Source organism: Engystomops pustulosus, chromosome 4 (genome assembly GCF_040894005.1).
Source record: "Engystomops pustulosus chromosome 4, aEngPut4.maternal, whole genome shotgun sequence".
Taxonomy (NCBI): domain Eukaryota; kingdom Metazoa; phylum Chordata; class Amphibia; order Anura; family Leptodactylidae; genus Engystomops; species Engystomops pustulosus.
In genome coordinates this window covers 74,178,464-74,190,711 of record NC_092414.1, presented here as the reverse complement: position 1 = coordinate 74,190,711, position 12,248 = coordinate 74,178,464, and the positions used below count along the sequence as shown (strand labels likewise).

The 12,248-nt window shown below is 42.9% G+C and overlaps 1 protein-coding gene across 1 annotated transcript; it reads right to left on the bottom strand.

Moving 5' to 3' along the window:
* Nucleotides 1-2,854: 2,854 nt before the first annotated feature.
* On the bottom strand, nucleotides 2,855-9,681 carry TMED9 (transmembrane p24 trafficking protein 9). The gene is made up of 5 exons (XM_072146271.1): nucleotides 9,386-9,681; nucleotides 7,134-7,234; nucleotides 6,931-7,056; nucleotides 6,314-6,460; nucleotides 2,855-3,841 (listed from the first exon to the last, which is right to left on the bottom strand). Exons 1-5 carry the CDS (start codon nucleotides 9,552-9,554, stop codon nucleotides 3,692-3,694), a joined length of 693 nt encoding a protein of 230 aa, XP_072002372.1. The 5' UTR covers nucleotides 9,555-9,681; the 3' UTR covers nucleotides 2,855-3,691.
* Nucleotides 9,682-12,248: the final 2,567 nt, after the last annotated feature.

Sequence of the window (12,248 nt, the reverse complement as noted above, 5' to 3'; positions counted from 1 at the left end):
CAAATGACATGTCTACTTTATTCTTTGGGTTGGTACGATTTCGGGAATACCAAATTTGCATAGGTTTTATAATGTTTTCATACATTTACAAAAATTTCGTGATTTTGCCATCTTCTGGTGCTAATAACCTTTTTATAGTTTGGTATACAGAACTGTGGGTGGTGTAATTTTTTGCGACTTTTGATGACGTTTTCAATGTTATCATTTTTAGGACTGTACAACCCTTTGATCACTTTTTATAGAATTTTTTTATATTTTTTTAAAATGGCAAAAAAATACCATTTTCAACTTTGGGCGCTATTTTCCATTACGGGGTTAAACGTAGTTATATTTTGATAGATCGGGCATTTTCGGACGCGGCGATACCTAATGTGTTTATGATTTTTGCTGTTTATTTATATCAGTTCAAGGGAAAGGGGGCTGATTTGAATTTTTATGTTTTTTTTATTATTATTTTTTTTTAAACTTTATTTTTACTATTTTTCAGACTCCCTAGGGTACTTTAACCCTAGGTTGTCTGATTAATCCTACCATATACTGCCATACCAGAGTATGGCAGTATATGGGGATTTTCCTCCTCATTCATTACAATGTGCCGATTGCCTCGGATCTGAGGAAGACCCGAGGCTGTAATGGTGACGGATCGCCGCTCCCCGATGACGTCACGGGGAGCGATGATTTTCGACAAGATGGCGGCGCAGTGATTGGCAGGAAAACACTGTGGGTGTTACCGGTAAGCCTTTTCTGCAATATGCAGCAAAAACTTACTAGCTATGGAGAGGGCTCTGCATGTGACGTAGTATTACGTCACATGTCGGTAAGGGGTTAATAGCTTCTTTTCTCTGCACACTGCACTGCTCTCTGCTTCCTGCACTTTGCTCCCTGCATTACAAGACCAGCTTAGACATAGGCACTTCCTGCCAGCAAGCAGCAGCGTGGAGAGACTAACTGTACAAGCTACAGACAAGATAAGCAGAGTTGACTATGTATTTTATTGATTAGATGAGGGAGCAGAGCAGTGCGTTTTATATCCATCTCATGGATCTCGTCATCTCTCATCTGTTTCTTCTCTCTTTTTATATGTGTCAGACACTAGTGCAATGTTCAGAAGCTAAATAAAACTGTAGATATGTCATCGCATTGTGTACGTCCATACTGTGCCTTCCTCTCCAATAGGGCACTATACTGACAACCTGTTGATGGACCCAGATCTCAAGGACGTTATTAGTATACAACTTACGGTAATGTACACTGAAGGACAGACTTGACCACAGCCATGTCATATAGCATCAAGACCAGACTTGGTTGGGAAAAATCAATGTAACAAGTAACTATGGCTGCAGTGGGTACATAGCCTGCCCATACACGAGCAGGTGTAAATCCTTTACATCAAAAGTAACAGAAAACATCTTACCATCAAACAGTATATGAACTGGAAGTCTGAAGGAGTGGTATACTCACCATTTGTGAGTTTAGGAGAAGAATCGGGGCACACCAAGGTGACATTATTCATAAGAGAGGCCCACCATTAGCCCGTCATGTGAATCTGGTTCACAATGGTGATGCCAATAAGATCCGCTTTCATGGCATCCAAGCAATAAATAAACCCGTAAGGGGAGGAAACTGGGACAAAATGGCTCTACAGCAGGAAAAGTGGATATTTCTGATACAGTGGCCCCTAAAGGTCTAAATCAGATGTTGAATTTTGGATGTTTTCTGTAATTCTAGAACAATATGGTGATTTTTGGTCTGTACAACTACCTTTGAAGCTATCCTTATTTCTGCTCAAATGACATGTGTCCCAAATATCACTCCAGCTATAAACCAATTAGGTTTTGCTTTTTCCAGTACACAAATACATGTAGCCTGGTGAGCAATATGCAATATGCCCTCCAACAAAAATCATGTTAAACTCCGCTATCATGTCAACGTATCACGTGGTTGTTATGTGTCTATAGTAAACGCAAAAAGCCTGGTTTCCCCCTCCCACTGACCTGTGTGATGCAGTGAGTGTAACGCCATATCAGAGGGGAGGGCGTACACAATGCAATGATGTAGGGGGCTCACAGCCTCCCTGCACTTGGTCAGCCCGTGTGCAACTCCTCCCACTTTATGAGGAGCATGCGTTCTTAGCCTATGAGAATCGTTCATGTACACAGGGGAGGTCTATCGACCTTATATGTCGTGGGTGCACGGCAACATAGCGCCTACACTAAGATATCTAGTCACCATGCTGGATTGTCTTTAGTAATACATATTTCTTCTTTTTGTTATAACCCAGTGAGGCAGAGCTGGAATAGCCGCACATTAGCCCCTCATATTGCGTCGAACGATGCATGAAACACGGAGGAATTAGTTACTTAATAGAATTGGGGACTGACAGATATTGTCAGGGACAGCATCAGGACCATCCTTGCAACATCTATCCTATGCATGTATCTGATCACATGAAATCACAGCAGCCTCCATTCACTTCTAACTCCTCCTAAGGCCTCCATGAAGGCCGCTGTGATTTCATGTAATCAGATACATACATGGGGTAGACGTTGCAGATGTGACAGGACCTTAGTTGACATCACCTTGGTCACATGACATGAAATGTTGAATACTTAGAGGCATGAGACATTGGGAGGAGTAGTTGGGATAATAATACAGCCAATGATTTGGGGGAATGTTGGTTGGAAGCTGTTAACAGTCCTAAAATAACAATCATCCAATTAAAATGCAAGCATTGATTGGTTGATGTGTTTGACACTGCCGGTATATGGCCAATGTGAGAATACATTGACAGAGTGGAATATGGCAAAATCTGCATCCTGAGCACACAGGGAGTGAAGAGACACAAAGGCCAAGATGGAGGGAAAGTTTGTTTTTATTTAAAGCAAAACATGAAAAACCCAAAACATTCAAATTCAGTAACTACAGGATCCATATGACCCGGGACCCTAGTGGCTTAATTCCCTGAACACAGAAGGGAGCCAATTTAAGGACAGTCTCCGAGATTATTACTGCAGATGGTACAAGTATTTGGCAAGTGCAAAACATGATGATATTATAAAATCTCATTGTGACAGTACAACAGCAGCTAGGCCAAATGCTGTTCCCAGAGCTACACATCTGTCAGCACAAAACAAATCTATGAGCTGCGATGGTAGTTTCCTCCAGTAGAGTGCAAACCAAGACCAGGTAGAAAGATCCGTCTGTATAGAAAGAAAAATCTAAATCACAGTCATAATAAAAGCGCATAAAATTTACCCAAAGACCGCTTCACCATAAAATCAATTATGAAAACATAAAAAAAAAAATAATGAATTTTTACTGCAAGTATAATTTCCCAGATTTTTTTTCCAATAAGGGAGGAAACAAAATAAAACTATTGTGGTAGCTTTTGGTAGGAGTTCTGGTACAATAGAAAATAGTTAAAATGCAAAAATTGAATAACAACAATGAATGGTAAACAGCAACAATCTCATTGAATATTTTAGGAAAGTTCCCTCTGGCATTGAAGGGGACAAAAAAAAAACAAAAAAAAGACAAAAACATAGGTGATCCAAACAAAGTGTTCTGTTCCCGCAGGCTGGAGTCGCCTTGTAACACAGTTCCATCCTAATGATTTTAATGGTGGAAGACGCCTGGCTGAAAAGAAGTCCAACACTTCTGGTAAAGCAGACACTGCTTTTCTTTTTAAAGTTTACACCAGTTTCTTTGCTTCAAAGAAACTCTTCAAATGTCTCATCTGCCATACTCCAATAGCCACGAGTATCAATGTCTGAGCAATGGACCACCACAGGACACGCTGGTTGGTGCTTTCACTTGTCTGTCGGAATCTCTCCTCCCGCCACTACAAAAACCAGGAAATTCAGTCAATATACCAAGTAGTACAATATCACTAGAGAACTAGATCTCAAAATACAGTGAAAAGTGTTATATACAAACTTTTTTTTGCATTTTATATAAATGAAGCAAGAACATTTCTCTTTAACTTGTCAGGGGGCGCAGGTCCAGAGTCTGCAGTGACGTCTTTTGACGCTGCTGCAGTTTTCACCTGTCCTGCACTAATCACGGGAGCAGGACCGGGTCTCCCACTTCTTCCTTCTCCAATTCTCAAAGCACATGTGACCCCAGCACAGCTTTGATCAAACATCTGGCACCATAAGGGGGTCCTTTTCCCCCTGCAAAAGGGGCTCTTACAGATTCCCCAGTTATAGGTGAAAACTAAAAAGAAAAATATATGGAAATGTCTCAACATCTCCAAATGGTCTTTCATGGCCTCATGTGGGACATATAAATAAACACATATTAATAAAGATTTAAAAATACCCATTAATATTCCCCATTAAAAAAAAAATCCTGTTACTCTATAAAAATACAAAAAAAATTGCCATGGAATTCATTTATAATGACAATTTGAAAACTTAAAAAAATATATTCTATACATTAAAAAAAATAAAATAACCCCCCCCCCAAAAAAGTAAAAATGAAAAAAGGTCCCTTAACTTCATTTTTAACTAACCCTAAGTGTCATGGAAAAAAAGTGAAATATACCTCCACTGCTCTGGATTGTGGGGGTTTAACACAGGGGACCCCCACTGTACGCCTTTGGTGCTAGATGCTATAAATGAAAGTTAGTGTAGCTCACACACTTTGCGCTTGAATAGGAGCAGAGATGCACTTCTCTGCATGACCACTAGGGTGTTAGTTTTTGTCCTGATCCCACTGCAGTCTGCTTGGGCAATGCCCCCGACTGCGGTGGGAAGGCATGGAAGCTAAGCTCCGACAACTTCCGGCCTGGCACAACTACCCATCTCCTGTCCCAGCGCAACTGAGAAGGCACGTACAAGTACAACAGCGCGCTGCATAGGAGGAGGAATGAGAGCTGCTCTCCCCTCCCTTCTGCATAGAAGACAATCGCACCACACGGCGATAAATAGCAAGCTCTATCCTTTGTGCGGGAACAGCACAGCGAGGACACATTGTGCTCACTGTACCGCAAATTTACAGCCAGATACAGGCAGTCCCCAGGTTACATACAAGATAGGGTCCGGAGGTTTGTTCTTAAGTTGAATTTGTATGTAAGTCGAAACTGTATATTTTATAATTGAAGTTCTAGACTTTTTTTTTTTTTTTTTTTTGCCCAGTGACAATTGGAGTTTCAAAATTTTTGGTGTAATTGGACCAAGAATTATCAATAAAGCTTCATTATAGACTCCTTGTAGCTGATCATTGCAGTCTGGGACTATAGTAAAGCATCCAGAGAGCTTCACTAGAGGTCACAGTGGGCAAAGGGGTCCGTCTGTAACTATGGGTTGTCTGTAAGTCGGGTGTCCTTAAGTAGGGGACCGCCTGTATATGCGTTCCTGACGGTTGTGTGCAGGGGGCCTTCCGGAAGTTATTTCAAAGATGTTTCACTACATTTGTAAAAATTAATGTGCGCAAATATTTTCCTAGAGGTCCTGTGTAAATTGAGTGGTGCAAACAATAAAAACACTATCTACCCACGCATGTTACTGAGCCTTATCAACCGAAAGGAGCAACCTATGCATCTACAGGGTGGGACCTAGGTAGTGCGCCACTTATGTACTTATACAGATCTGTCCCAGTAGCTGACCACACATATATAGTTACGCCGCTGCTCCCAGGCATCACCCAAAATCTGGAATACCATATCAAAGCACTTCAGACTGACTGCTCCCCCCACTTTCCAAATTCTTTCATGAAACCTGAAAATATTCAGTTAGAAGTCTGTAATAACCAATGGCTTTGATCCAGCTCAGTCTAATTTTGAGTCATTTTTACCCTGTTGGATTGTACAACGCTGGAATGAATGGTGCGCTATAAAATAATGTGCACGCTTTCTGTTCGGGTATTCGAATGACAAAACCAGGAGTTTATCCTGCAGCCAGAAATTAATATGTATATTTTCTGAGGGGTAAAGGGCCCGGCCTCTCCTAGTTACACTCTTGGCTGGGAGGAGTCTAGAAGACTGTTGTGAGAAGATCAGATGGTCTTGTGAGGACCTGGGATTACCCGTTACACAGTATTAGCTTTGTAAATTGTGGTTAGTAGATAAACCGAATTGCTGGACTTTTAGTAGTATTTTTAGTACCCCTCATAGTTAAGGCCCACAACCAGCGCTGCATATTTTGGGGAACATTGTCACTCCCCGATGACGTCGTTGGAAGTGTGACAGTCCCCATGATGGAGGAACAGGATTTTAATGGGTCTGCACATAACTTATCTTTAAAAAGAAAATACACCAAAACTAAAATAAAGCAGAATCCTGATCTTTAAAAAAAAATTATTTTAATCTTACCCGTTGATAATTTTGTTCCTTCTGAATCTGTTCCACTTGTTCGATTAACTGTCGCACACGCAGCTGTAACTCGCTTAGTTTGTCCTTGGCAGCAATCTGGGCATAGTCATTGGCATGTTCTCCTACTTGGATGTCAAGGTGAACTCTCTGTAGAGCAAACACACAGTCCGGGAATGTCAAATCATTTGCAAGTGATCAGGAATAAAAGGATTGGGGTTAGGGCCAAGAAAATGCATGGAACCGTGATACAGAAGACTTTATCAGGGATAGCGTACTCACAAAGACAACATGAAATATGTACATAGGTTTAGGCAGGCCAAACGGTAGGCACCTTTTCTACTAGTATGACAAAAGGGCATGGCCTTAGAAAGGGGGAGTGGCATCACAAATAAAAGCGTGTGCATCAAGTATTATGCAAATACCCGGAAGCTTTGGCACAGTAAACTAACAGAAGGTGCAAGATATGACTACACAGTCTTATACTATGACAGATTTATCATTCAGCATCAAGTAGTGATAAACCTGGCGTTAGACTGTCTAGTCCAATTCTGCACTGTTGTACTTTGAAACACTTCTGATAAGCCTCGCCCCTCAGCTTACCCCCAACTACTACTCACCAACATCCCACCAGCAAAAAGAGAAAATTTTGTGGAGTTTGAGTGTAGACATATTTGGTGCTCTCCAGGGGTGTGGGAAGTGAAGATAAAGCGCCCCTCTGATCCATACTGCCGAGAAAGGATAACCTACAAAGGAAAGAATGGCATATTTTAGTACCATAGAGATGAATATTTACTGTAGCATGATCTGAAGGAGGTCTTACTTTATCATCTGGATCCTTCACTTCCACAAGCATGCCAAGGCCAGGCGTTGCTGGTAAATATTCCTCCCTCTGCTTGTCATAAAGCTGGGTGCGATAATTTCCTGAAGGAGATGGAAGATTAATAAAGACAAACATTGCTTACACATGTAATGATATGGAGTACACAAACCATATTGTCAAGGTTATTGTGCATCAAGCAGCACAGTACAATATATATCTGCATTTGGAGTCTGCGACCATTTTGGGGGAAGTCTGAGTCATGATAAAATAGACTGACAAGTTATGAAAATGATGAAATGTCCCTAAATGTCTGTTCGGTTCTTGATCTAAGGGTTTATGCCAGGGGTGTGCAACATTTATAATAGGCCTACATTGTCATACTGCTCAACATTAAAGGGCCTCTACCACCAGGATGAAGGGCTATATGCAAATGAGCCTGAGGGGCTCCAGGCTCAATAGTTGTTAATGGAGCCCAGAGCCCCTCAGGATGAAAGACTTTATGCAAATGAGCCTATTGGTAGATGTCCTTTAAGGGGCTGTACCAGTAACCAGCACTAGTTGCACCAACAACCACAATACAGCACAAAATGTCACCCCAAAAATGAAATACCACAGTCTAGCAATAAATACCACTCCAACAAATACTGCATATACTGTCAGAGCTAACAACAATAGTGGAGACACCAAAACAGAGTTATAATAATACTTGAGGCCCCGGGAGGGGACAAATACTATTGTAGACCCACAGAACAGACAGAAAAAAAAATATATATATAAATCTCCTTTCCTGGCTCCTCGTCTCCTCCCTGCAGCTTCTTTTTTCCTCCATGTGTCGCACTGATTGTATGCAGCAGCATCAGGACCTAGGGCAAAGCGGCCCCAGGAGTAGAAGAGCAGTGCAGTACATCTGAACATTACTCCTCTGGGTCCTGACGCCGGTGCATGCAACCAGTGTCAGGGCACGGAGCAAAGCTGCATGAGAGGACCCGGGAGCAGTAAGGACTTCTCAGCTGCATTCACTGCTACCAGCCCTTTGGACACAAATGACCTGCCATCAAGCATGTAAAAGCTCATTGGACTCAGACTGTCAAAAGGGTGCATCCACACATTCACTTTTATGAATGCAGTTTTTGAAGCCAAAAGCAGGTGTGGATGATAATGGGTATAAACTTATCATTGAGAAGAGTTACCCTTTTTTTTTTATTCAGTCCTGGTTTAGACATTAGAAACTGTATCTAAAAAAAATAATGTGTGAACGCACAGCGGCAGGCTGCATATGGCCTATTGGCACAGGTTGTGCTCCCTTCCTTAAGTTGGCCTTACTGCTGCAGGTTGTGCACCCCTTTTGGTTGCGATAAATGTGGCTGCGCATTATGTACATGCTCAGGAGTGAAGCTCCTCTGCTATAGATTAGGGGAATAAGACACTGGGAGGAAATGCCTGCATTTATCTCAACACTGCTAGAGTGACCAGGAAAACAGGACTGTGTAGTTGGAGCCCTGGGGTGGGGATCATTCCGGTGGGGCTGGGGTGGGAGTGAGAAGTTTGGCTTACTGACTCCAAACCATTGAGATACAAATACACAACAAAATACTGCTGAACCCCGATAATCAATTTCTTGTGAAATTTGGGGGTGGAACAAGAAAATTCTCTTAAACTACATCCCCTTCCAAGTCTCTCCCCACCTCCTCTGAAATGAACCTACTTGAAGACAATCATATGTAACGCTCTCTCTTTCTAAGGGCGCGTTCACACGATGCGTTGCGTCACTTTTTTTTTTAAGCATTTGATGCATTGCAAAGGCTTCAGTCTTGATCGCATGCTAACGTTACATTGCGTTTTAGCAGATGCAGTGGAAACACAATGAACCTTAGCATGTAATCAAGGCTGAAGCCTTTGCGATGCGTCAAACACGAGTAAAAATAACACAAGGCATCATGTGAATGCGCCCTATGGGATTCTTAATAAGCAGCTATAATGATAATGGCTGGTAATCATTTGGGTTGCTTTCTATGCACAATACACACAGTGCTATTCTCCTTTCTGTCATGACCCTGTAGCGCAGCCTATGGCTCCTGTGTGGTGACAGGTACAGGGCACTGTCATGGATACAGACTACATGTAAGAAGACACCTCCGGGGTTACATCGTGCGGTGTCTCTAGACGGACTCATACAACACTGCCCGGGCCGGGGGCTGCCCCATACACACACGGAGCACGCGGCTCGCAGGATGCGTCTCCCCCTCCCTCACCTATCACCATGGTTTCGTCCGGGATCTCCTCGATGAAGCATTTCTTCTCGGTCTCGCCTATGTGGAAGTAGAGGGAGGCGGCCGGGCCCATACAGGCGGCGAGCAGGAGCAGCCAGGCAGCAGCCATCTTCCTGTACGAGCTGAACCTGAGCGGAAGCTGAGGTAGCATCAAACCGGCTGCCACGTCCACTTCATCAGCCAATCAGAGGCCGGCCCGCAAGGAGGGCCTGGTGACGTCACGTGCATGCCGCAACGGCTACAGTCAGGGAGGCCTGTGCTCGTATCTCGCACTGGACTATACTACGGGTCTAGTGATAGACAATGACAGCAGTAATATGCAGGAAAGACCAATCACGTTCTACAGGGGCGTGGCCATCGTGGACATTGGCGATGCGGGGCGTCTGCGGAGGCACTTCCTGTCACTGGAAGCTTCATGCAGAGGGTGTGATGCACAATTTTTAATAATTTTAACTACTGTCGACAATTTTTTGCAGTGGAACCAAGGGAGTTACAAATTACCCTGCAAACTGCGTTTTTATTTTGTTACTTTTGGGTCTGTGGTGTTTTTTTCCAAATGACATTGTGCTTTAGGCCCCTTCCACACTAGCGAGTGTGATGCGATGAACTCGCATCACACTCGCAACGCAAGCTGCCGGGAACGCACGGCCCGAACGCTGCACCGCGGGAGTGAACTCAGCATGTCAGTTCACTCCCGCGGTGCAGCGTTCGGGCCGTGCGTTCCCGGCAGCTTGCGTTGCGAGTGTGATGCGAGTTCATCGCATCACACTCGCTAGTGTGGAAGGGGCCTTAGGGATGGTGATATTTGAGGCGAGTTTCATACTTTGGTCTGTGTGAATATTAAAAAAAAAGCATTTAATGATATGTGTTTTCTGACCATTATGTGCGTTCACACTATGTAAACATCACATTGACTTTGCCTTTACATAATGTCCATGTAAACTAAATGTTAATCTGGCGCCTGTTGGCTCAATCGCATATTTGTTTCTATGGAATGACATGCGATTACTAACCAGCACCTGGTTAAAGGAAACCTACCACTTGTAGTGGCAGGTTTCTGATGGAAATACCGGGCACCAGCTCAGGGTAAGCTGGTGCTGGAGCTTATATACCGCGGTTTAAAACACTAACGAAAATAAGCTCCGGCACCAGCTCACGCTGAGATGGTGGGGGCCCCCACCTGTAATCCAGCCCTGTTCATATACATGGGGCTCCAGTCTACCTCTTAGTGTATGGGGGAGAAACGTGATGTACCCTCTTCAAGGTCACGTTGGAGATGTTGTCTTGGAGGTCAAACCATACAGACTTCATCCTGCATAACTTCAAAATATGAAACTAAGTTATGTCTATAACTTGTTAACTCTGTCTTGAATTAATTCAACCAGAAAATATAGTCATATTCATGACAACTGCTACAAGCCATGCAATGTTCATGCAGGACAATGTCCCCTGTCACACAGCAAAACGGCTAAAGCAGTTCTTTGATACAGATACTATTGAAACAATAAAATGTCCAGCCCAGAGTCCTGATCTAAGCCCAATAGAAAACCTCTGGAAAATCCTTGGTGACAAAGTTATGGCCAAAAAACACACAACAGTCACAGAACTGTGGACGAGACCAGAAGAAGAGTGGAGCAAAATCCCAGCAGAGCAGCGAGAGAGACTAGTGATGTCCTGTGGCTGCAGATGTGCTGGGGTCATTCAAAGCAGAGGTCTGTCTACTTCCTACTGATTGGTGACTGATGTAACCATCAGACATTATGTGATTATAAAATTTCTCTGTGCTACAGTCATTGCTGTTCTTTAATTATGATTATCACACTTTTTGCAAAACAAAGGTTGATATACTTTGGTAATTTTGTAAAACAATGTTCTGTGCCATGGTGTAAAAAAAAATCCATCAAATGTTGATGAATGGAGATTACATTTTTTTCTGAAAAAATCAAGCGATCTTACGTTGATCTTTAATTTTGATATCCAAAAGGTCAGCCCCTAGAGAACAAACAGAGAACAAACTTTTCTTTCAGCTCCATTCTTATAGCATATACACTCGACTGTGAAAATTACCCACGTGCCATCTTTTTGACAGAACACAACCGCACTCAATTTTATATTTTATAATGGATTAGTGTCTGCGGCCATTATTTTAACTTACTGTCCGAAAAATCGATTAAAAAGTAAAGCATGACCTAGTCAGAACGTTTTTTTAAAGGATCACTCTTAGTCTATCGTTTAAGAAGATCTGTGAATATAGATGCCAGAAAGATGCAAATCATTCCAAAAGCAACATAGCAGGCGGAGATTTGGAAACTGTGAGGAATTGACACAAAAAGTATAGTGGAAAATTGTAGAACTTTTCCTTACACAAACCATAACAATTATTTGATGAACAACTTCAAAGCACAAAGGACAACCCCTTTAAAAAGGCAAAACATGTTCCTAGTTCCCAAATGCAAAAGTTAAAGGGAACCTGTCACCAGCAGGACGCCTGTTAAACCAATAAACATACCTTATAGGGTGTAGTAAATGCTGTCCAGGCATGTCCTTATAACGCTGGTGTGCCGGCCGCATGCTGAAATATCACCTTATATTCCAAGTCATATACTAGTCAGGGGGGCGGACTTTGGGGTTGAGTAGTCAAGCGTGCACCCAGCCTCTGGCCAGGTGCGTCACCAAAACTTTCTCTTTGTCATTTCTCTTTTCAGGCGATTCCTGCCCTGCCTCCATCGCCTCCTCGTCCTCAGCGATCTCGTCCAAAATTTAGGACATGCACAGTGCGTTTAGTATCTTATCTCCGGCCCCACGTGTATCCGGAGGGAGAAACGCACACAGGTGCGCCACCCAT